Here is a 25102-nt window from a genome sequence, read left to right as displayed (position 1 = left end):
CCCCCCATCAGCTTATTTCTGTTGTCTGTGCCACCACCTGCCCCAGCTGCCCATGTGCCACCAACCTGCCCCAGCTGCCCATGTGCCACCACCTGCCCCAGCTGCCATGTGTCACCACCTATCCCAGCTGCCCATGTGCCACCAACCTGCCCTGGGTGCCCAAATGCCATCTTGACCAAATTCTCTCATGCATTCCCACTGCACTGAAGCCTGCCCCTCCAACTAATTGATGACTGATTGATTTTATGTGTATGAGTGTTTTTTTTCTCCATGTATGTGTATGCATATGTACAGCCAGCAAACCCCTTGTATGAAGCCTGAGGGATAGTGGAGGGCAGTAACTCTGATCTGAGAAAGGTGGGGCTGAGTTTAACAGACATGCTGACAAGATGTGCCATTGCCAGGTTGGGCTCCAGACACACCCCTAAGCTATGCCCCTTTTCCTACCTGGGTAAGGGATCCGGCCGTAGGTGACGATTTCCATCAGCAGGATACCAAAGGACCAGACATCTGACTTGATGGTGAAGGAGCCAAAGTTGATGGCTTCAGGAGCTGTCCACTTGATGGGGAACTTGGCTCCTGCAGGGTTGAACAGAGCAGAGTCAGGGCGAGTCTGGGGAGTAGTGAGGGCTGGGGCCCTGCTAGGGTGAATCAGGACAGGGGCACCTGCTGCCCCCTACGAACAGTGATGTCCCAGATCCCATAGAAACAGGGGACGTTTGTCTTGAGGACAGATGGCTGAAGCAAGGGGGAGTGGAGCTATGGGTTTAATTTGGGAGCTCACTCTGGGGCGACATCCTTGATTCAAACGATGCCTGTTAAACTAACTCTGAAAATTGGAGTCCTAGAAGTCTTTGGGGACGAAGGACCTCCAGGGGACTTGAGTCTAGATCGTAGTGGATACCTCACCCCATCCACTCCCCAGCTCTGGGTGCAAGAGAGGATTTCAGCTGTTATCTGAGGTTTGCCCTAGTCACTGAGTGTTTCTTCCCTGTTCTTCCCTCTCTCCTTTCCTCCCTCCCTCCCTCCCTCCCTCCCTCCCTCCCTCCCTCCCTCCCTCCCTCCCTCTAGCATTTGATTAGCAGTTTGTGGGTATTTGTCTTAATTACAGTATAATTGGCGAACATGGTCTACAGGATGTATAATTGCCCTTTGATTCAGGATTACGATACACCCACTGTTAGGCAAAAGCCAGAAGTGAAAGATGCCTCGAACATTTAGTTACTGAACATTGTGGTTCAGCAACTGCATACCATGGCTTCTTTTTTGTTTCTCTTGGCTAAATCAGAGCTGTAGCTCACTGCTCTGATTCAGCCTCATGAGAGAGGACAGCATACCACTAGGCTTGGAAAGAGATCAAAATCCAAAGGGAAAACATATTCATTCATTCACTCATTCACTCACTCATTTTTATGAGACAGGCTCTCCCACAGCCTAGGCTGAACTCAATTCACTACATAGCCTACAGAGAATGGCCCTGAATTCCTGATCCTTCTGCATCCGCTTCCCTAGTATCCAGACTGGAGGCTTGTACCGCGAGGCCACCTTTGCATCATTTCTTCTCAATGCAACTATTTCTGCATCATCAAATCGTTGAAAATCACAATGTTGGCGATAAATGACGGGGCTCTCAACAGCTCTCTGCTGCCACCTGGTGTCCATGGCCTATCATGGCCGGCAGGAAACTGAGTGCTGAGGGGCAGGACCAGCACTTGCCAAACTGCAGGGCTGTAGGGGGAAAGGAGCTAGAAGGCTGCAAGCAGTTCCATTTCAAAGACTCCAGCAGGACATTTGGTTTCATGGCTAGCATGGTCCTATAGGCTGAGGCTAGACCGCCATCTCCGATGGTTTGATGTCCATAGGCACACATCACCCTAAACAGCCATAAGCCTGGGAGCTTTTCAGAGCTGGACATAAACCTGACTGGCTTCATCACAGAAGTAGCAGCATCAGGGGAAGACCAAGTCCTAGGGATGGAACTGAGGACACTTGACCCTGGACTCTTGCTGCAGTCCAAACTGCCACGTTGACTCTGGTGCCTCCACTTAGGGTTGGATGCCAGGGTCACTGCTGCCACCAGCAACTGAGGCCTTTCCCCTGTGCACTTAAGGCCCCTGTCACACGATGCTAATCTGAATTAGCGTCCCCTATCTTTTCAAGTCCTGGGCAGCGATGATGACACACCGTCTAGGTTGGCTGTGTTCTTCCCTAATTCACTTTCCATGTGGCTGAGACAGAAGATGGTTAAAGCCCCACTGCAGGCCCCAGCGCCTCACCCCTTCGTGTGATGAAAACACTTGTGCTTTTAGGTGTCCCATAAAACTATTTATAAAACCATATACCGAGCCATTGCGAATTAAGAGGCCATGTGCATGTTCTTTGGAATTCAGTATGGCTGAGTAAGTGATTAGGTATTGACGACTCTCAGCCCCAAAGGGAACATTGATATCACAACCCCCCCCCTTCCCAGGCTCAGAGATCACAGGAGGGGGCAGTAGAAAGACTCTAAAGCCATAGACAGTGGAGGATTGCTGTAAAACAGGATTTCTTGGATGACAGGGTCATAGCATACAAGACCTTGAGCAGCTATGTCTGCCTGCACAAGACCAGCACAAGAAGGAGCTGGACAAAGTTCCAGCAGAGGTGAGACGTCGGCCTCTGAAATCCCACCACTAGCTGAGCAGCTGTTAGCAGTTGTGGCTGCTGGGGGTGGGAGGGTCAGTTTTCCTCAGGGTTTGAGGACGCCACTAGCAGGAGTCAGTTCTCTCCTTCCTCTCTGTGTGCACCCTGGGTCCTTGAGCTCGGCAGCCGGTGCTTTTGCTCAGCCAATTTCCCGCTCCTTCTCTCTCTTTTTTTTTTTTTTAAATTTAAATCCTTCTCTTTTTACAAATGGGTATTTTTAAATGGCTTATTTTATGTGTAGGGGTGTTTTCCTGCATGTATGTATGTGCACCACATGTATGTCTCGTTCCTGTAGCATCCAAACGAGGGTGTGGGATCCCATGAACCCGGGGTTAGATGATTGGGAGCCACCATGTGGGTGACAGGACCCAGGGCCTCTGCGAAAGCAGCAAGTGCTCTCAACCACGGGGCCATCTCTCCAGTCTCTCCTCTCCTTTCAGGAGTCAGGGTCTCCGTGTCCCAGGTTGGCTCCAACTCATGGTGATCCTCATCCCCCTGAGTGCTGGGATTTACATGCAGCTCTAAGTCAGCTAAGTTCTTTATGCTGTTCTTCTCTTTTGTGTGGTACTAAGGCACAAACCCAGATCTTGAGTATGCCTGGGAGGCACTCTGCCACCAAGCCACACCCTCAGCCACGTTCTTTTACATCTAGAGAGTTTTCTCCATATTTCACTCGTTCTCTATAGATTTAGATTATATATCCAACTTTTCATTTTATTTTTGTACCTTGTTTAAACATTGAATCATAATACATCAAATGATTTCTCTCTGTCTTTCTCTGTGTCTGTCTGTCTGTCTCTCTCTCTCTCGTGTGTGTGTATGTGTGTGTGTGTGTGTGTGTGTGTGTGTGTGTGTGTTGTGTTTTACTGGACACTGTGCCTAGTACAATACCCACACCAGCAGGCAGATGCGCTGCCACAGAACTACAGCCCTTTTACTTTTTATTTTGACAGGGTCAGTAACTACCCCTGGCAGGCCTTGAACTTGTGACCTCAGTCTCCAGAGTAGCCTGGATTACAAGCTTGCACATCTAGACCCAGCCAAAGCATACCGATACTTAAGGTCTAACTTTGGTGATAAAGATGACAGCCTTTGCAGCCTCTCAGGAGGCTCCTTCCAGCTACTCTGGGACAGTACCTTCCCCACGTCAGCTAGCACTCCCCCACCTCCCTTCACAGCTTTGTTGGTATAAGTGAATTTTACAGCTTTAATGATATATAATTCACAAGCCATAAAATCCACACATTTAAAGTGTGTGTTCCCATGATTTTTTTAAGACAAGGTTTCTCTGTGTAGCCCTGTCCAGGCTGTCCTGGAACTCACCCTGTAGACCAGGCTAGCTTTGAATGCAGTGCTGGGATTAAAGGCGTGTGCCACCCCAGCTCCCAATGGCTTTCATAATAGCCGAAGAATTGTGAATTGCACAATATTTCATCACATGTCACCCAGTCCCATCCCTGGCACTTAGAACTGCTCCATTCTGGGAATTTCATATCAAGGGTAACAGATATTGGTGCCTGGCCTCTACTCAGCATGCTCCCAAGGCTTCCAGCGATTCTTTCTATTCTGTCACAGACACTGTTCTCACGTGTTCTCCATCTGTCCATCAGCTGATGGGCATCAGGTACAGCGTTTTAGTCTGGGGCTATCACGAAGAACACTATGAACTTCATACATGACTTTTGCCTGGTTTTGGATTCCACATAAGTGGAACCTTCTGGCGTCTACTCTATTTAGATTCACTTCTTTCATTTGGATGCCACGCCTCCCCTTTGGTTGCACGTGGCATAGATGTGTGGTGGGATGGGGGTGGAGTCTATGGTCTTCCAACTCAGTGAGGCCTCCGCCACTGAGTGCCATCCCCAGCCCCGGTGTGGCCTTTTAAATGCTGTGTGGTGCTACACTGCGTGTGTGACACAGATGATATGCACACCGTATCTGTGGACATTTAGATGGTTCTGGTTTTTTTTTTTTTTTTTGTTGTTGTTTGTTTGTTTGTTTCCCGGGCGTAAAGTTACTCTCACCTCTCACTGCCACCTGTACTTGCTGAAGTCTTCACATCAATCTGCTCTGAAATGTTCCTCTTCAAACCTTGTGTGATATTAACATTGCCAACCTGACAGGATCTAGAATCTCCTAGGAGACACCCGCCCCCACCTGGGGGGTGTTTGTGAAGGATTCTTTCTACATGGGGCTTATTGAGGGGGAAGACCCATCCTGAATGTGGGCAGTGCCTTCCACGGGCTGTGGACCACATGAAGAAGGAAAGATGGAGTTGACGCCAGCTTTGTCTGTCTGCCTCCTGACTTGATGCAAGAGTTAGTCTACGGCAGATCTCTGCCCTTCCCAGGAGGGCAGCATTCCCTACCTTCCCGAGCTGTGTACTCATTGTCCTCGATGATCCGTGCCAGTCCAAAGTCAGCGATCTTACACACCAGTGATGCAGAAACCAAGATGTTGGCAGCCCGGAGGTCTCGGTGGATGTAGTTCCTCTGCTCAATGAAAGCCATGCCCTCTGAAATCTGTACCCAGAAGAGACAGTGTCATCCTCACACATTAGAAGCACGCAGAATCTGCCCCTAGAAAACTGGGAGATGTCTGCAGCAGCCCTGCTCTTTCTTTCTTTCTTTCTTTCTTTCTTTCTTTCTTTCTTTCTTTCTTTCTTTGGTCAGAATGATCCTGGGCTCTTGACTGGCATTGCTCTGCCTGCCTATCTAGGCTTGGGGTATTCTCAAGTCTTAGCTCTGCTTGTGGGCTTTTTTAGAACATCAAAACTTCTGGAGAGCCCTTTGAAATGTCCTCAAGGAACAAGCAGTGTGGATGTTTCTCCAGGACCCTCTGCCCATGTGCATGAACCAGTGTGCCAGGAAGAGTTTTGATCCCACATCCTCCCTTGTGGGGACAACCTCGCCCCAACATTCTCCCCTCACTCTTACGCCCTCCTTATCTTCAAGCCTGGAAAATTCGCCTGCCAATCCAACAAAAATTCTCAGACTGTCTGTGAGTGCCTATCCAGTCCTTCGAACAGGAGGTAGGCACAGCCATTGTAGGCATGGCCACTGCAGAGAAAAGACAAGACAGGGTACCAGATGCAAGTGCAGAAGGTTTCATTGGGTGGTCCTGGGGGAGGCGACGTTTTAGCAGAGAATGGAATGACCACAATAATAAGTGTATTGAATAAGACTATTGCAGGCAGGGGGACCACCACATGCAAAGGTGGGGGGACGAGCAATCCTAGAATAGCATGGGGCCGGGTAGCTGAGCAGAGATGGGAAGACTGAGCTTTGGAAGGTAGGAGAGGAACTTTACTCTGAGCATGAGGAGCAACAAGGGCAGACTTCACACGCCCCTTCGGTGTAGCTGGACGAGTATTTCAGGACCTCTGTGGCTTCCAAGACAGTGTGAAGAATTCTTAGGCACACAGCTGTGACTCAGAGATTTGCTTACTTAAAATGTCAGGACAAACGAGGTGGAAGATAAACCTCGGTTGCCCAGAAAGCCTCACGCACAGTTTACAGAACTACCTGGGAGCTCTGTGAAGGCAGACTCGTGGTGACCCACTTTACAGAGATGCTTGTCCTGAATGTCACCTTCAAACCAGACTGGCTCCAGACAGCCCAGAGTTGCAGAACTCTGGAGGCCTGCACCCAGGGATTGTCAGATGAGGTTATCTGGGGAACCCGGAGTGGCAGAGTCTGATCAGACAGACCAAAGCAGAGTTGGCCAGGAAACTCAAAGCCTGAGGGAACCAGGTAGTGCAGTTGCAAAGAATAAACAGGAGGGGGCATCAAAGGCAGTGGAAATAAGCCCAGCTTTCTGAATGAAATCCCAAGACAGATTTTGGCTGGAATAGAGGTTGTAGTGGAGTGAGTCTGGGTCTGGAGGTCTGGAAAGCGTGGGGAATTTATAGGGCATCCTTAGATGAGCAATTTTGAAAATTACTAGGAAGACACAGCAGCTTATTTAATATAAACTGATAAACACAGCAGGGTTTTTTGTTTTTTGTTTTTTAACAAACTATGGGCTTGGGGAGGGTGGTTAGTGTCCACAGAAGGGAAATTGAAAGCCCAGAGTCATAAATAACCAGCTCATAGCTGCATAGCATGTGACTCTTACCCAACTTCTGCGCCTAGTGCTTTTCCACCGGCTGGCACTCCTACATTGCTGGTTATTATGTGAGCTCAATGGGGGAAGGTATGCTAACTCCACTTGGGAGGCAATGGAGCCATCATGACTAAGTGGCTCTGGAATTGGACCAACTCAACTTGATCCCCAAGCTTGTGTGACCTCAAGCCTGTCTCCCAAGTCTCACAAGGAGGCTAACCTCTAAGCTTATACCACAGGCAAGGACAGTGTCTGCCATATAGTATTCACATGAGAGGTGGCTAGCAATGTCATGGGAGCAGCCAAGTGCCTTGCTCAGAGCTTCACCGGCAGAGCTGGGACTAACACAAATACTCTACATGTCACTCAAACCCTGCGGCTTGATGGTAATAAGGTGATGTGGTTTCAAAACCACCAGGCAGGTCCCCAGGCACTAGAACTTGGGTCTGCCTCCAAGAGCATCAAGGAATCACAGAACTGGTAAGCAGATTCCAGCACAGTGCTTGTATGGATGTGTGTATGTGTTAGTTTGCATATGAGTGTGTGTGTGTGTGTGTGTGTGTGTGTGTGTATGTGTTAGTTTGTGTGTGAGTCTCTCTCTCTCTCTCTGTGTGGGTGTGTGTGTGTATGTGTCTCTAGGAACTTCACTAGGAATAGCTCTCTGCCAACTTCAACAGGAATGGCTTTCCTTCAAGAGGAAGACCTTCTTCTTCTCTCTTTAAATATAATTTATTTATTTATGTTTAGTATTTCAAGACAGGGTTTCTCTATGTAGCCACAGTTGTCTTGGAATTCTTTTTGTGGACCTTGAACTCCCAGAGATCTGCTTGCCTCTGCCTTCCGAGTGCTGGGATCAAAGATGTGCACCACTACTGCCTCGCTATTCATTTTTATGTGCACTGGAGTTTTGCCTGCACGAATTCCTGTGTGAGGATGTTGGATCCCCTGGGACTGGACGTACAGACAGCTGTGAACTGCCATACGAGTGCTGGGAATTGAACTCAGGACGTCTGGAAGAGCCACCAGTGCTCTCAACCACTGAGCCATCTCTCCAGCCCTGGAATAGCTCTACTAAGGAATTTTAAAAAATTATATGAATTATATATAATTATATATAATTAAATTATATAAATTATAAGACATATGAAGTTTTCTTTAACTAATAAAGTTGGGGCTAAAAACAGATATCAAACTTGAAAGCTACATCGGAAGCTGAGAAACAGAGTAGGTCTGAGGTCACAAAACCAGGTCCTCAGGTAAAGTATCCTATTTTGCCTAGGCTCAGAATCATCTACTTTTGGGTGTACCGAGGCCAGAACGTCTCTCAGACCTCGTTTTGTTTTCTTCAGGTGTAAATCAGGGAGAGTGCAAGCGGCTCAGTGTTTGCTACAGGTTTTCATGCATCCCAGGCTGACCTAGAACTCACTAGATAACAGGATGAAATTGCACTTCCGATCCTCCTGCTTCCATTTCTCTGATGCTCAGATTAATTACAGATGTGTAGCACCACATCTGGTTTACGTGGTGCTGGGGATCAAACCTGGGACCTCATGTGTGGGAGGCAGGCACAGTACTGACTAAGCCGTGGCCCCAGCTGCGGGAGTAGCTCTTGCTGTAGCCTTTGACCTTTGCTCAGCAGCAAGGCTCCTGCCGGTTGCGTCCTTAATAGTAACAGGCCAGACTATTGCTTCCCTGAAGACTGGGCCCCCTGGGATGGAAGTGCCTGGCCTTGATTTCCATATGCCTCTGGCATTCAGGGCTCTGAAATGAAAGCCTCTGGTTAGATCACCAGGGTCTGAGCCCCTGGTATTTGCATACTCAAATGAGCGCTGACCTGGGTCTCTCCACCAGGCTCAACCCCTAGGCTCAGCTGCAAACTCCCTCAACTCCCGATGGGCTGTACCCACATCCCTCTCATCTGTGCCACACTCTGGCTCTGGCTGACCAGGCTCAGCCTCTCTGTTGCCTTTTTTTGGCCTTTTGTACAGGCTTTTACTTCTAGAACTCCTTCCCCACTCCTCTGCATGGGTGGACTTTCTAAATCCCAGGTTCCTTGAATTGGAGACCTCTTCCTCAGTGAAGCCTTCTCTGATGGCTCCTGGACCAGGCTGTGCATTCCCACAGCACCACTGTCCACCCCATCCCCAAACCCACCTCCCACCCCCAACCCCACAGAGAACAGAAAGCAGAGAGCAGGAGACAGAGTTGGAGGAAAATGGCTGTGCATGGAATGCGGCTGCAGGGCAGGTGAGAAAGAATGTTAACTGGTTTTGTACAGCATTGGAAATAGAACCCGGGGTGTATATACCCAGGAAAGCTCTGAACCACTGAACCCTGTTTTGCTTATTTATTTTAAATTGGGGTTTTAAGATGCGTTTCTAAGGCTTACATGGCCCTTTCTCTTTGCTGAATTCTTGCTCTTCAGACTCTGAGCCAGGGTCATGAGAGTAGTGGGGCTGTAAGAGGGTTTGATGCCTGTGGTCTCATCTACGGTGAACTGAGTGAAGCTAGCAGTGTCTGCTATCATCGTTACTGTCCATTACTGTCACAGTCACCCCCTCCCTCTAATCAGCCCTGCAGCTTAGACCAGCTGCAGAGCCTCCCTGGGCTTTAGTCTTCTCTTCTGAACTTTTTTTTTTTGGTTCTTTTTTTTTTTTTTTTCGGAGCTGGGGACCGAACCCAGGGCCTTGCACTTCCTAGGTAAGCGCTCTACCACTGAGCTAAATCCCCAGCCCCGAACTTTTTTTAAAAGACAGACTCTGCAGCTCAAGTCTAGACTGGCCCTCCTCATCTTCCCTCTGCCTCCTAAGTGTTCCGATTACAATCCTTCACCATTGTGCCCAGTTTGTACTTAAACTCTTCACACCTCAGTTTCAGGTCTGTAAGATGGGATGACAATTACCTCCCTGTGACCAGACTCCTACATTTGCCTGCCAGGACTCTGGGCTTGGCTGCTGTGACTGGCTTTGGCCAATAGGGTATTGACGAATCAGTGCAAACAGGTTTACCCATTGCCTGCACCTTGGCCAGGTCCCTCTTGGAGCTTTGATACTGGGCTGTAAAGAAATACCGAGGGCAGAAAGGCCACATGGGGAGAGATTGTAAGGATGAATGTTACCTTGGACATGTTCCTCACGCCACCTCAGTTCATAGAGTGGTCCACCTAACCTGCTATAGTCAGTCCAAAGGATCATGGGAAATATTCAGTGTTATCATTCCAGGATACTAAGCCTTTATCTGTTATATAAGAATGGATAACTTACATGGCTGGTGATATAGCTCAAATGTAGAATCCTTCTATGGCATGTACAAGGCCCCAGGTTCCATTCCTCACACCAAAACCCAACCAAAGAAATTATCCCAGGATCTGGAGAGATGGCTCAGTGGTTAGGAGCACTGGCTGCGCTTCCACAGGTCCTGGATTCAATCCTAGCACCCACATGGTGACTCACAACCGTCTATAACTACAGTTCTGGAGAATCTGACACCCTCTTCTGACGTCTGAGGGCACCAGACATTCATGTAGCACAGACTTATATGCAGGCAAAAGACCCATATAATAAATAATCTTTTAAAAAAAGTTCCATAGTTTTGATGTCGGCACTGTATGAGCTGGTTCATATGAAGAACAGTCTGTAGCTGTGGGTTCTGCATCTGCAGATTCAACCAACGGCACATCAGGAGTATTCTAAAAACAACTGCATCTACATTCAGTGTCTACAGCCTTTAAATGATTATTATCCCTTATACAACAAAATAATAACCCTTTACATAGCATTTATGTTGGGTTCCATAAGTCGCCCAGAGCTGCTTTAAGTAGTGTACAGGGGAATGGGCCTAGATGATTTGCAAATAACTATTTTCTTTTTTTCTTTCCTTTTTTTTCTCTTTCTTTTTTTCTGAGCTGAGGACCGAACCCGGGGCCTTGTGCTTCCTAGGCAAGCGCTCTACCACTGAGCTAAATCCCCAACCCCGATAACTATTTTCTATAAGGGACTTTAGCGTGCATAAGTTTTTGAGTCCTTGGAGTACTGTCACTAGTCCTTGTGTCTGTGGTGAGGATGAGAATTCACACAAAAGATACAGAGCACGCACTACGATGACGTCACCTTTCCTGTCTGTTGCTGGCACAGCTCACCTGGGCTGAGAAGTCAATGAGTTTTGGCAGTGGCTGCTTGCTGCCTTCTTCACTCTTGAGAAAGTCCAGCAGGCTTCCTGCAGAGGGGAGCAAGAAGGAACATGGACTACTGCTCCTTAGTGAGAAATAAGTAACTTTTTCTTCTTGCAATAGAGGTTTATCCTCTTTGCACTACGGGGATTGAACCCAGAACCGCCTAACACATGCTGGGCAGGTGCTCTACCACTGAGCTACAGCTCCAGCCAAGTGGCTTCTTCTGCCTCCTCCCCCTTCTTTGTCGTACTCATCGTTTTTTGAGACAGGGTTTCTCTGTGTTGTCCTGGCTGTCCTGGAACTCGATTTGTAGACTAGCCTGGCCGGCCTTGAACTCACAGAGATCTGCCTGCCTCTGCCTCCCAAGTGCAGGGATTGAAGGCAAGCGGGTATGACTTTCTTCCCGGGATAGTGCCTTGCTGTGTTCTTCCGGCTGGTCTCCAGTTCCTGGGCTCCAGCTACTTTTCCACTTCAGTTAGTAGAATAGTCTCGACTACCAGCATTCATCACTGCCCAGGAGTAGTGCTAGTTAAAGAAATATCTCCCTACTGCTCCTAGGATACGAGTGCTAGAGCTTGAATTTTTCTGAAATGCAGCCTTGTGAAACTGGGTGCCCAGGGCTTGGCTTTAGAAAGCTGGCTGGTTGTAGATTTGTAGGCTTGAAAAGTAGAAAAGTTTTGAGTTTTCAAGTCACATTAGATGATGCTGTGTGAAATGTTTATCCAGAAATGACCAAGGAATGAAAATGACTATAAACTAGCTGTCTTAAAACAAACAAACAAACAAACAAACAAACAAACAAATAAACAAACTCTGGGAAGCCAGGTATGGAGACACACATCTGTAATCTTAGCACTTGAGAGACTGAGGCAGGACAGCTGTGAGATTAAGGCTAGCCTGGGCTACATAATGAGTGCCAGGACAACCTGGGCTACAGGGTGAAATCCTTTCTCAAACATTCCTGAGATATGCTGAATAATCACAGGGTAGGGCGACCCAAAGCTAAGTAGCCTGAAGTGACAACATGAGCATTGTCATGGTTCAGTGGGTTGATCATAGCAGGACCTCACTGTGAGGTGAGGTGACACAGGCGGAATGTTCAAGATGACGTGTCACCTTTATGGTCTTTCTCCATGTGGCTTCTTGTCCCTCAGTACTCGAAGCAGGACTTCTTTACAGCCCAGCGTCAAAGTTCCAAGGTACAAGTCACAAGGAAGCCATGTGCTGCATCTGTCATCCAGAGGCTCTGCAGCCCTTGCCCTTCCTCTCCACAGAGCACCCTTCACCTGATTTCACTCTGCGAGCCAGGAGGCTGGAGTGTTGGTGCTCTATAGGGACGTGCTGGATGTGCCAGAAGAGCCCCGTCAAGGTCATCATTGAGACTGAAGGAAGTCAGCTCGGACCACGGTCTGTCCTAGCCCACGCACCTTTGGCCATGAACTCGGTGACAATAAAGATGGGCTCCTGAGAGACCACAGCGTGCAGCTTCACCAGTTTATCATGCTGTAACGTCTTCATCAGGTTGGCCTCTGCCAGGAAGGCCTCCACAGACATGCTCCCTGGCTTCATTGTCTTCACCGCCACTTTGGTGTGCTTGTTGTAGGTGGCTGGGGAGAGCATGGAACACGGACGGTGGTTAGGACCCAGCAGCCCTGCCCACCTTAGGCCTTTAAGACAGAGGGAGGGCACCGCTTATGTCCACCCCATCTGTGGGCTGGAGATGGGTTCCCTGCCTAGCTGAGTGCAACGGAAACACATTACCTAAGTTCTCCAGGCTGTTTTCCTCCCCCTGCTAAGTGGAAGTGATAAGCACTCAGTCTGAAACGCTGTTTGCAAGAGTGCAAAACCCTCCTGTCTGGGCTTGGGGCTCATGCCTGTCATTCATTGGCTTGGGAAAGCCAATGAAGCAGGAGGACTGGAGGCTCTGGGCCAGCCATGACTCTAAAGACAAGGGTTGAGACTGGAGCTCAGCACATACAGGATACTGGGCTTGATCCCAGGCATTGTGACAGTGATCATGGCAGTAACCCTTAAGCCACCAGTTGGACTGTGACACTAGCCTGCACAGACTGTGTAAGCTTAACTGCCTTGAAATAAATACCGGATCCGTTATGTCCCATAGCTCTGCCTGCTGATCATGCCTACTTTTCTGTCCTTGTCATCCACCAAGGCAACCTCTGACACACATGCTCAAACTAGACACTGAACCAGGATCTCATACTAGGAAAGTGCTCTACCACTGAGCTATATCCCCAGCCCCCCTTTCACCTTTTATTTTGAAACAGGGTCTTACTAAGTTGTTCAGGTTGGCCTTGAACTTGAGTCTTGTCTCAATATAGTAACTGGGATGGTAGGTCTGGCTCACTCTTGCTTTCATTAAAAAATAAAATAAAATTAAGGGGGTAGGGTGGGGGGCATCCTCTTGGGGAACAGAAGGGAGGAGGAATGGGATGAGGAACTGTGGGAAGGCAGACTGGAAGGGGGGTAACAACTGGACTGTAAAAAATTAAATAGTGAAAAAAACAGAAAAATAAGAAAATTGATTCCCCCCCCCCGTGTGTGTGTGTGTGTGTGTGTGTGTGTGTGTGTGTGTGTGTGTGTGTAGGTCAGAGGATAATCTTTGCCAGCAGTTCCCTCTTTTCAGTGTGGGTTCTGGGGTTTGAACTCAGATCATCAGTTTTTGCAGCAAGCCTTTTTCCCAGTGAGCCATCTCACTGGCTCACTCTGGTTGTTTTTTTTTTTTTTTTTTTCTTTTTTTTTTTTTCGGAGCTGGGGACCAAACCCAGGGCCTTGCGCTTCCTAGGCAAGCGCTCCACCACTGAGCCAAATCCCCAACCCCTTTTCTTTCTTTTTTCTTTTTAAAATTTACCCCAACTTTGCTCCTCAGAGCTGGCTTTCCTCCTTGCACTTCCTATGGCTTCATTTGCTCAGCACCCGGCATATAGCAGGCTCTCGGTAAATGTAGTTGGGACATGGGCTTTTAAAACTAACTTTATCTGGCTGAATGCTTACATCGGGACAAGCTGCCTCCTGTCCATCTGCCACACAGAGGAGTGTTAACACAGTGGCCAGGCATGGTGACCTTCTACCTGCCTATGAAATAGGAAATGCTGTCCTCAAGGTACCGGGGCACGGACCCCAGTGGTGTGCCAGGCCTTTCTGGTGTCCCATCATGTATGGAATGTCACTAGGCATCGTGGCTCATGATCTGAACCGCTTAGTCTTCAGTTGCCAACATTGGACGCTTCCCCTTCACCATGAGTTTTCACCATCACAAGAGGTCCTGAGTATGGCGGCCCCTCAAGGTAGGCTGCTCCCAACTCCACACAACAGAGGGACTTCCCCATCCAGGACTCTGGCAGTTCTTTGACCTTCAAGCCTTGCCACAAAGGCAAACTAGTGATTTGCCAGTAGACAATTTGCTTTGCTATCTGAGGAGTGGCCTTCTGTGGTTATTATTTAAATTCCCCACTGCTGGGTGATAGCCCTGTACCCTAAGGGCCCTCCCAGCACTGGCTTGGTGAACTCTGGCCCCGGCTCCTTACCCATCCACACTTCTCCAAACTGCCCGGCTCCCAGTTTCTTCTCCATCTGGAGGGATTCTCGAGGAATCTCCCAGGCATCTTTCTCCCATGGCTTCTGGGGTTTGGGAGACACACAGGGCACTGACAGCTTCTGGCAGAGCCCATCCTTCCCCTCTGAAACAGAGTGTCCAGTCAGCAGGTGGGACATTCCCCAATGATCTGCGTATACCTCCAACCTCCTATCCAACCAGCCGAAACCTTCGGGAGTTATCTAGAGTGACTGCCTGGAAGGCCAGGAAGTCTGGGTGCAGAATTGCATGCCACTGGGATTCTGAGAGATAGGCCCCTCTCAGTGGGGGCTGGTGCTACGATATAGTACTTGCCTAGCAAGCACTAGACTCTGGTTCCTTCTCTGGAACCAACCACCCATTGAAAAGCAAAGCCAAGGTGCTGAGAAATAAACGCTGTGGCCACACTGGGCAATGATGACCAGCTTAGGTTCTGCAGTAAATGTGGAGGCATGGCCTTGAGGAAGACTCACTCTTGTAGTGGACGACAAGTTCCTGCAGGCTGCTGAAGGTGCTCCTCGGAGAGATGTAGAACCCTCCACTGTCCAGTGTCCGGATTTTATAATGCTTCACCGTGTCTCCGTGCTGGGGGTCAAAGTCTCGAACAGAAAGTGAGTAGCTCCCTGCATTGGTCCAAGAGAAGCCCCTCAGAATGGCACCTCAGAGGCCTGGCTGCCTTGACATCCTTAGGATGCCCCATGAGGCCTCTGCAGGCAGCGCACAGGCAGACGCTCCTTACATTAACAATGGGCTGGGGCACTGGGCGGTTTGGGTTCCGATCCCAGCTCTGCAATTCTCAGCTATGAGCCTTTGGGCAAATGACTACTTGGCCTTTTTATGCCTCAGTTCCCTCACATGTAAAATAGGAGTTGTGTTATGCCTTTCATCTCATAAATTTACCCAGTGATCGGCAGAAGTAAAACTTGTAAGTGACTTGGGACAGTGAGATGGCTGTCACTATCACTTCATTATTTCTGATCTATTGTCTATCTACCCACCTATCCTCTCTCTCTCTCTCTCTCTCTCTCTCTCTCTCTCTCTCTCTCTCATCTATACCATCTATCTGTATCTATTTAATGAAAAAAAAAGCCAAGATACTAATTTGAGGGGGAGAGAGAGAGAGAGAGAGAGAGAAACAAAAACATACAAATAAGTAAAAAGAAAGAACAAACAACATGTGGTCTGATTACTAAAATGTGAAAAAAGGCACTGTGGTCAGCTGCATATTGTCCAGGATGTTCTTATGTGAACACCTACAGCTGGGAATATGTGACCTTACACGACAGAGTATCCCAGGGAATTCAGAGGGCTCTTTAACAGAGGGAGGCAGTGAACGCGCCGGTGGGAACAGGTATAAGAGGAAGAGCCATGAGCCAAGCAACACTTGTGGCCTTTCAAAGCCCAAAAGGACAGAAAATGAAATGGATCCCACCCCCAATCCCGCAAGCCTCTAAAATGAGCCAGTCCCTCGGACACCTTGACCAGAGCCCAGCAAGCCCAGACTCTTGGCTTCCAGAACCAAGAGGTAACACGGATGTGTGGCTCTAAACTGTCCAGCTTGCAGTAAGCTATGCCTTGGCTTGTCACACAGACCTGAGACACACGAGTCTTCCGATCTGTGAGCGCAGTTCACCATGTCTGAGCTGTGCTAGCTAGCTTCTGTGCCTTTCATTTTTCCTCCTTTTTATTTTATTTTATTTATTTTTTTTTTGGAGCTGGGGACCGAACCCAGGGCCTTGCGCTTCCTAGGTAAGCGCTCTACCACTGAGCTAAATCCCCAGCCCCAAACGAACATCCTCCTTTTTATAATAGCAGCATAATGTCACAGGATTTGAGGGAAGTTTAAATTGTTGAATGACAGATGACAACATGCCAAGCTGTTCCAAGCAGGCTGGCCAAATGAACAGTGAATGACTGGGAACAGGGTGCATTTTAATCAATTAGAATTACATGGATCATATTCTTCATAGTGAATAGTCTCACAAGGTAGAGGTTTATAGATTTATCAGCCTCATTGCATGTGACATAACTCACTTGGAATCACACAAGTGGCACATTTGGGTTCCAAGCCCATCCAGTTGGCTCCTGGGCCCCTTCTTAGCCACCTGATCCCAGTCAAGGGGAGCCTGACGTACCTGGTGCTAGAAAGGGTGTGCAGGATCTGGAAAGCAGCCAAGTGTTTGCTTGGGACCGGGACCTTGTTCTAAATCAGTCAGATCCCCAGCATAACCCCACCCCCAAGGGGCTGTGGAAACGAGTCCAACCCACTCTCCTGTCCACAGGTCTGTCACGGGGCTGCTGGTTTCTTTGCTTCTCTGTAGAACTAGAGAGGCCAATCTCAGAGCTACTCTAGGCACAGTGAGAGACAAGAAGCTGGGCCTCCCTGCAGCCTAAATGCTCATAGACCTCAGACAGAGACCAAATGACTGGTCCCACATCCCCAGATGCTTTTGATGTCCCCCAAACTATGTGCCTCATAGTACTAACAGGGTCACATACAGCTTGCTTGACCTGTTTAAATCAAATGGCTCTGAGTCAAACAACCAAAGGCTCACTCTGCATGTGGAATCTGAACTCACACACACAGCACATGACACTGCTGCCCTGGAGAAACTCACCCAGGGGAGAGCCAGTCGGACCCAGTCTATGTGGTTTGAGGTGATTTTTTTTAAAGATAGGGTTTCTCTGTGTAGCCCTGGCTATCCTGGAACTTGATCTGTAGACCAGGCAGGCCCTGAACTCAGAGATCCCTCTGCCTCTGCGGTGTTTTTATTTTATTTTATTTTTAAACTCTGGTCACCACTCAAGAAGACTCCTTTCCAGCACGGAAATTTCAGGACAAGACTCCGGACAACAATGACATCTTCCCATCCACATGACCACAAAGAGTTTCCTCTCTTACATCTTATGGGGTAGGGGACATGCATGTCATTGTCATGCTTGTAGAGGTCAGAGGACCATCTTCAGCTGTTGGTCCTTCCCTTTTACTGAGTAGGTCCTGGGGATCGAACTCAGCTTGTCAAATGACCTCGGGCTTCTCCGACTAAGCCATCTCACTACCCCTCCCCCACCAAGAGAGAATTTTAAGTGAGTCTCAGAGGCACAGGGACAGGCTCTGTTTTGGGCCAAGTTTTATCTCACCCAGCTTTCCTCACCCGAGAGAAGTGGGACTTGTGGCCAGGACAAAGTAGTGTGGCCATTTAAAACATTAGACCAGGATCTAGAGGGGACCAAGTGTTTGCTTTTGGGGCTTAAGCCATTTCTGTTGATCTAAGCCTGCAGCTTCTAGAACTGGGAAGAGCCACCCAGTGCAGACCCTTAACCCTCTTCTAGTTCAGAGCAGCAAAAGACAGAAGAAAACCTGGCAGTGTGGCCATTTGACTGAGCTGTTCAGCCCTCCTCGGAGAATTTCCCTAGGGTCGGAGAGGCACCTTGCCTGGGCACAGGAAGGCAGGGAGGGCTGGCATCACCTTTGGTGGTCTCACTGTCCCGGATCATGAAGGAGCCCAGCATGTTCCCGGGAGCCAGCAGGTGGCGCTCTGCATCCTTCCGGCTGATACCCTTGAAGAACCACCTGTCAGGAATGAATGAGGACACTGTGAGACTCAGGATGGACCAGCCTGCCCTGCTCACGGGATGCCCCGGGGCCATACACAGCACAGTCCTCACAGCCCAAGCACCTGACCTCACGTAGCATTTTTTCACTTATTTTCGTGGGGTGGGTCAGTGAGAAACAGCTACTTTTTTTTTCTTTGCTATTTTGGGTACTTATGGAAAAGTTCATGTTGTAGTGGCTAAAGTTCTTTTTATCTCACTAGAAAAAGGAACAGTTCAGGCAACACAATGGGAAGAGAGTCCCTGCCACAAGCCTGCCAGCTGACTTTAAATCTGTGGGTCTCTGTTGCCTCAGTTATGAAGAAGGGAGAAAGATAGCCAGCATTCATCACCCCACCCCAATCCCCCCATACAGTGTCTCATTATATAGGTCTACTGTCCTGGAACTCACTATGTAGACCAGGCTGGCCTTGAACTCACAGAGATCCATCTGCCTCTGCCTTCCGAGTTTAGGGATTAAAGAAGTGTGCCACTAAGCTCAGCTCATTTGTCAATTAAAAAAATATTAAATATCTCTCTCCCCTCCCCCCCCCTTTCCCCATGCATGCAGAGGCCAGAAGGGTGTCAGATCCCCTAAGCAGGAGTGAATCCCAGAGGCAGTTGTGAATCTCCACGCTCATGTTGGGAACTGAACTCCTGTGTCCCAGCAGGACAGCCAGTGTTCTTAACCACTGAGCTTCCAGCCCCAGCTATCAAGAGATTATTATGCACCTAGCTGTGCGTGATTGTCACCTTTATTATTCTTTTTTTTTTTTTTTGGTTCTTTTTTTCGGAGCTGGGGACCGAACCCAGGGCCTTGCACTTCCTAGGCAAGCACTCTACCACTGAGCTAAGCCCCCAACCCTATTATTCTTATTTTATAGTGCTTAAAGCGGAGAGAACCAGGAGGACAAGAGGCTTGCCTGGGGCTACACAGCTTGGAAGTGGAAGAGTCAGGATTAGAACTTAGGCAGTCTAATCCCAGAGCCCAGGTGCAAGAGCTCATACAGTACACGTGCAGACAATCATCATCATCATCATCATCATCATCATCATCATCACCAACATCAACATCATCATCATCATCATCAACATCATCATCATCATCATCACCAACATCAACATCATCATCATCATCAACAACAACAACAACAACAACAACAACAACAACAACAACAACATTCCCTTTTGCCAGTGGGATATATTCAGAAGAAAGTAAAAACGCCTCTCTGAGAGAGTCACAGAAGGGACAGGGTGTTAGGACGGGTCTGTGAGACCTCAAGCATGGGAATGAGCCAGCCAAGAGCCCCAGGAAGAGGGTGCAGGCAGGAGAGAGTGTGCAGAGGTGATCAGGTGGCAGCAGATCAGTTTTGCTCCGGCCGCCCTCTGCAAGACAGAGCTGGAACACTTACTCCTCAGTCTCCAAAGAGTTAACTCGAGCTACATAATTGCTTGGGATATAGCCTTCTTTCTTGGTAGCCAGGGAACGGGCCTTCCACCACTCCCCAGACCTATGGTGAAGGAGGGAGAGAAGGGTCAGCTGGCACAGGAACCTTCTTCAGTCTGCTGTGGCCCTACTTGGGCCTAGAAGCTCCCCCTCCCACACACTCTGGGAGCTGGAGGTGTGAGGGGCAGAGTACCTAGCATGTGCTGAGGACTAGGGTAGGGGTGTGACAGTCTCCACAGGAGTCTGGAGTGAAGCCTGCAACCCAAGTCATAGGCCATAGCTTGGGTCTTTGGATCCATTCTTTCTCCTGGATGTGTGTCTTTGGCTGGACTACCTTGACCCAGTCTGGGACCTGTGTTCTGGAAGCACTCCCACTGGTTCAGCTAGAAGGCTCAAGGGTTTGTCTAGGCATGACCAGGTCTCATTCCCAGGTCTCAGTACAATCTTGAAAGAGCCTGATGGTGAAGGCTGTGACTGTCACAGGTGGGGAGCTCAGAGACCCTGGGATTTCTGGAGGGGCCAGGCCCACAGGTCAGCCTGGAGCCCGGACACTTAGGCCTCCATCCCTTAGGGAGGCTTTGTGGAGATCCTGCTTGGGAGGACATAGGTTCCATCTCTGGTTTTGTTACTAAGAGGTAGGTCCTCTATGGTGTGCAGTCAGATTCTCATCAGTTACTCCCAGAATCAGGGTGTCGGGCTCTTCAAGGATGCAAAATGGACTTGTAGCTAAGCCCTGCAGGTGGGTGTGTCTCAAGGGGGGGCACTCACTCCTCCAGAACCACCATCTGGTCTCCCTTCTGGAAGCTGAGGTCTTCACGGTGAATGGCCTCATAGTCGTACAGTGCGACCACAATGGTGTCCTCAGAGCCTGCCAGGAACAGAGATGCCAGGATGGGTCCCCATGCCATCCCCCAGTACACCACTCCTTTGCAACAGAGCAGCCTGCTGTGCTGGGCCCTCTGCAAGCTAACACTTTCAGGGCTTTGTTCACACCACTGGACAACATTCTAGAAAGACAAGAGCCTGGGCAAGACACCGGGGTAATTCAAAGGCTATTCAAGGTTGCCGGTTAGTTTCTGTCACAAACTAGAGTCACCTGGGAAGGGAGAACTTCAAAGACAGAGTGTGCCAATCAGACTGGTCGGTGGGCAAGTCTGCAGATAATTCTCTTTTTAGATTGATGATTATTGCAGAGGGATTGATAGGATGGCTGGCCTACTATGGATGGTGCTTCCCCTGAATAGCTGCTTTGGGGTTGTATAAGAAAGCAGGTTGAGCAAACCAGTAAGCACCTTTTCTCTGCTTCAGTTCCTGTCTCTAGCTTCCTGTCGAGTTCCTGTTCTGACACCCTGATTTCCCTCAGTGATGGTCTGTGTGACCCTCGAACTGTAAGATGAGATAAAGCCTTTCCTCCCCCCAAGTTGCTTTCGGTCATAGTGTTTCATCACAGATTGACAAAAACCAAATACAGATGTTTTTGACTTTTTCCCACTACTACAACTCAGAACCTAAGCTGATAGATATTCCTGATGGCGAGACCCCTGCTTCCAGATACTCACCCTCCACGACCCCCGGGGGCAGGCTGTTGATGCTGTTCGGTCCCTGCAGGAAGAAACGGGAAAAGGACCGAAAAGTGTGAGGAGGCTATGTGGAAAAGGTCACTCGTTTCAACCTACCTGGGTCCTGGTAGGAAAGAATTACAGACACAGGCAGGGTCGCATGGCAGAGTAAAGAACAGAGTCTTCGCACGTCTGGAGATATCTTAACTTGTGATCTGGACCCTTGCCTTGGAATACTGGGCAAGGCTGGTTTGATCCTCCCACCCGGCGAGGGAACTGGTCCAGATCTGTGTTGTTTAGAGATGTCTGGAGCTACTTTAGGGCTACCAGGTTTCTCACAGACAGACTCCATCAGGCCGGTGGAAGCATCTGAATGTCTGACCAAAGAGACGCATTATCCTCAGACCCACAGGGCTCAAAGCATCACTTAGACAACATCACACAGAATTCTGGGTGAAAACAGCTACTTCTGCCGAACATCGCATTGTTGAAGCTGGGCATGGCGGTGTGCACACGTTAATGACAGCACTGGGAACCAATCAGGATGGCTGTGAGTGCCAAGCAGCCTGGGCTAGACAAAGAGAGCCTGTCTTCCAAAGCAAGCACACGCACAGACAACTCATGTTTCTATAAAGCAGGTAAGCATATTTCCTGTGAACGCATATTTGTTAGTGTGGTGGTAAATCCACGGAAAAGGGTTTTTTCTGCGTGTTCACAGCAAGCTGATAACAATTGTTGCTTTTAGGGGATCTGGTACTTGCAGGCCTCTGTACTTATGACTTCTTATTTTCAATAAGAGGGGGCCTTGTGTCACATATGCTGTTAGACATTTCTTTGAGGAAGCACTGAGGGATGCTTGTTTTGTTTTGAAAGATTCTCAACGGTTCCAAGATGTCCTGTATGATGTCTGTGTCATCCTGGGTTTCTCAGACTGATTTGGCCTGGGAACACCTTCTCTGAGAAATGCTTTCTTAACTTATTGCTACCTCTGGGCCAGCACCACACAGGAGGGAATAACCTGAGCTGACACTGCACCCCTTTATCTGCCCTCAGGAAGGATGGCCCCGAAGTTGTCCTCAGAATCAGCCCGTACACATTAGGAGAAGACCCAGAAAGGGCTTAGGGCCACAGTACGTACCCAGATCCGGATACCGGCAGCGTGAGAAGTTTGTATAGTCACAGGCTGTGCTAACGGAGGCCATGTGCAAGGAGAGAGGTGACCACTGTATTCTCTTGCCTTTCCCAGTTTCACACTTAGAGACTACAGACTTGTAGGACAGAAGTCTAGGTCTCCTGTCCTGAAAAAAAGAGGGCTCAGAAGGGCTGGACCTGGGTATGATTTTGTCTTCAGTCTGTGGGCTGTCACTGGGTGAAGGGACTGGATGTGTTTGGGGCAGGCTTGGGATAAAGAAAGGAGGACTATGTGTAACTAGTCTCCTTTTAACTTGAGGAAGAACTTTAAAACGTATTATGTGTGTTCTGTGAGTGCATGATGTATAAGTGTGGATGCTGCTGTCATCGTGCGCGTATGCCTGTCAGAAGGGAGCCATGGAGCCGTTTCTCTTCTTCCACCTTTATGTGGCTTCTGGCGCTTTAACTCAGACTGTGAAGCTTGCCATTCAAGTACCTTTACCCCTGACCCACCTCTCTGACCTAGAAAGAACGAACAAATGAACAAGCGAGCGAGTGAACAAACAAATGAATGAACTAACTAACTAACTTACTATGTTATGTGTTTTGCCTGTGCATATGTCTGTGTGAGCGTGTTGGATCTTAGAGTTACAGACTGGAGTGAGTCCTCTGGAAGAGCAGTCAGTGTTCTGAAGCTCCGAGCATCATCTCTCCAGCCCCCAGGAAGAACTTAAGGGAGCAGTGATTGAAGGGGTGCACCCCACTTTGGGAAACACAGAATGGTGGGCTCCCCCGCCCCCCGCCCCTTGAAAATGAAGGAAAGGATTGGGGCTGCAGGGCAGCCCCAGCGCCAGGTTTGGAGTTGAAAGGCCCTGGACTTGATGGCTCTCCAGCTGCTCGCTCGCTCTCCTCACCCCAGAACCGCTGAGACTCTGAACCCTGGAGAAGCTACTAACACTTACACCTGCTATGCAGCTGTGAGCACAGCCTTGGCCATCGTGCCTGCCACTCCCTGTGTGCTCTCAGTGGCTGTGTGGGACTGGCCACCTGTTGTGGCTGCCACCATCTCAACCACAGCACCGGGTGTGAGGGTGTGAGGGAGCGGTCACCTCTGCCTAGCAACTCTCACTTTTACGCTCCTGCCAAGCAGGTGGTCCTTGTTAGGCCATTCTTCCTCCAGAGCCATTCACTTGTTTTGTTTTTTGAGACAAGATGTCACTGGCAGAACATCCTCTGGTTAGGTTAGGTTGTCTGACCAGCATGCTCCAGGGTTGCCTCTGCCTCTCCACCCCTGGGATTATAAGTATGTACCACCATATCTGCCCCCTCTCCCTCCCCCCCTTCCCTCTCTCTTCCTTCCTCCCTTCTTCCCTCCCTCCCCCTCTCCCCCTCTCTCCCTCTCTCCCTCCCTCCCTGCCTTCCTTCTTTCCTGCCTTCCTTGCTTGTGTGGGAAGCAGAGTGCAGTCTGAGCTGCCTCTTCACTTCAGACATTACACCTTCTTTTACCGACTGTTCTCATTGTTGCTCCTACTGCCACCACGGCGGCCCATAGCCTCAAACATTTGAACACTTGGTCCCCAACCGATGGCACAGTTTGGGAGGATTAGGAGGCGTGGCTTGCTGGAGGAAGCATGTCCCGGGGGGTGGGGGTGGGGGTGGGTTTTTAGAGTTAAAGACTCATACCATTTCTGGTTCCTTCTCTATGGCTCAAGATGTTAGAGCTCAGCTGCTGCTATGGTTACCATGCTCACACTGGCTGCCTCTGTTCCACCATCATGGACTCTAACCTTCTAAAACCGTGAGCCTAAATAAACTCTTTCTTCTACAAGTCACTTTGGTCCTGGTATTTTACCACGGTAATAGAAAAGTAACTAAAATAGCCTCCATTGATTTTTGTTTTGTTTTGTTTTGCATGCATATGCTGGAGGTTTATGTGTGTTCACATGTGTGTGAATGAATGTACATCTGTGCACAGATATGTGTCTACATGGGTACATACATGTATGGAGCCCCCGAAGTTGATGTCTTCCTTCATCACTCTCTCTGCCTTATACATTGAGGCAGGATGTCTCAGGTGAACATTCTTTCTGGCCACCTTACTCTGGTGATGCTGTGTCACTGCCTCTGAGTGCTGGGACTATAGGCTGTGCTGGGGATTCAAACTCTGGTCCTCACACTTGAGCAGCAGTCCTTTACCCATTGAGCCATCCCTCAGCCCCTACTATTGCTGCTGCTCTCCGTGCTCTATTGCCGTGGCAGGGCAGATGCACAGCCATGCTACTGCTGTCATCATGGGTCTGCTTGCATCCTGCTGCCGGTGCTGCAGGGTCCAGGCTCAAGGAACACACTCACTTGATTGAGAGGCAGAGCTCTGGGCCAGGCCCTGGCCACCATGTAAGAAGCAGTTTCCATGCCTGGGGAAGCATCCTGGAGGTGGCTTGTGGGTGTCATCTCAGCCAAATTTCGCTTAGGGGAAGAAAGGGTTTAAATGCCTGTGGCAGGTGCTGGACAGCCCCCTGGGATGCCCCACTCACCAGCTTCTTAGGGGACGTGGGATCCGGCACATACACAGGGCCTTTCTGGTTGGCATTTGGCTCTATTTTTGAGGCCTTGCTTCCTTCTCGGAGGAACCTGGACTTCACACATCCCATCCTGGAGACGACAGAAGGGAAGACAGGAGGAGCTGAGGCTGGGGAGATCCCCACAGGTGTCTTCACATTCCTACCCTGCCTGCAGGCCCTGGCTCATCTACCATGGTGCTTGGCCAGAGTCCACAGAGTCCACAGAGTCCTGGGCTCCAAGGACCAGCAGAATAGGGAACC

The 25102-nt window shown here is 49.3% G+C and overlaps 1 protein-coding gene across 1 annotated transcript in view; it reads right to left on the bottom strand.

Annotated features, from left to right (window-relative positions):
- Hck (HCK proto-oncogene, Src family tyrosine kinase) overlaps positions 1-25102 on the bottom strand; it is a 43033-nt gene that overhangs the window by 1621 nt on the left and 16310 nt on the right. The window contains 11 exon segments of the mRNA NM_013185.3: positions 448-579; positions 5051-5204; positions 10925-11001; positions 12385-12564; positions 14503-14655; positions 15023-15172; positions 18020-18123; positions 19556-19654; positions 20359-20458; positions 21150-21192; positions 24815-24932. Coding sequence (NP_037317.2) covers positions 448-579; positions 5051-5204; positions 10925-11001; positions 12385-12564; positions 14503-14655; positions 15023-15172; positions 18020-18123; positions 19556-19654; positions 20359-20458; positions 21150-21192; positions 24815-24932 — 1310 coding nt within the window.

Source organism: Rattus norvegicus, chromosome 3, assembly GCF_021556685.1.
Source record: "Rattus norvegicus strain SHRSP/BbbUtx chromosome 3, alternate assembly SHRSP_T2T, whole genome shotgun sequence".
NCBI lineage: Eukaryota > Metazoa > Chordata > Mammalia > Rodentia > Muridae > Rattus > Rattus norvegicus.
Note: the sequence above shows the minus strand (reverse complement) of the source record. Positions and strands in the feature narration are given on the sequence as shown.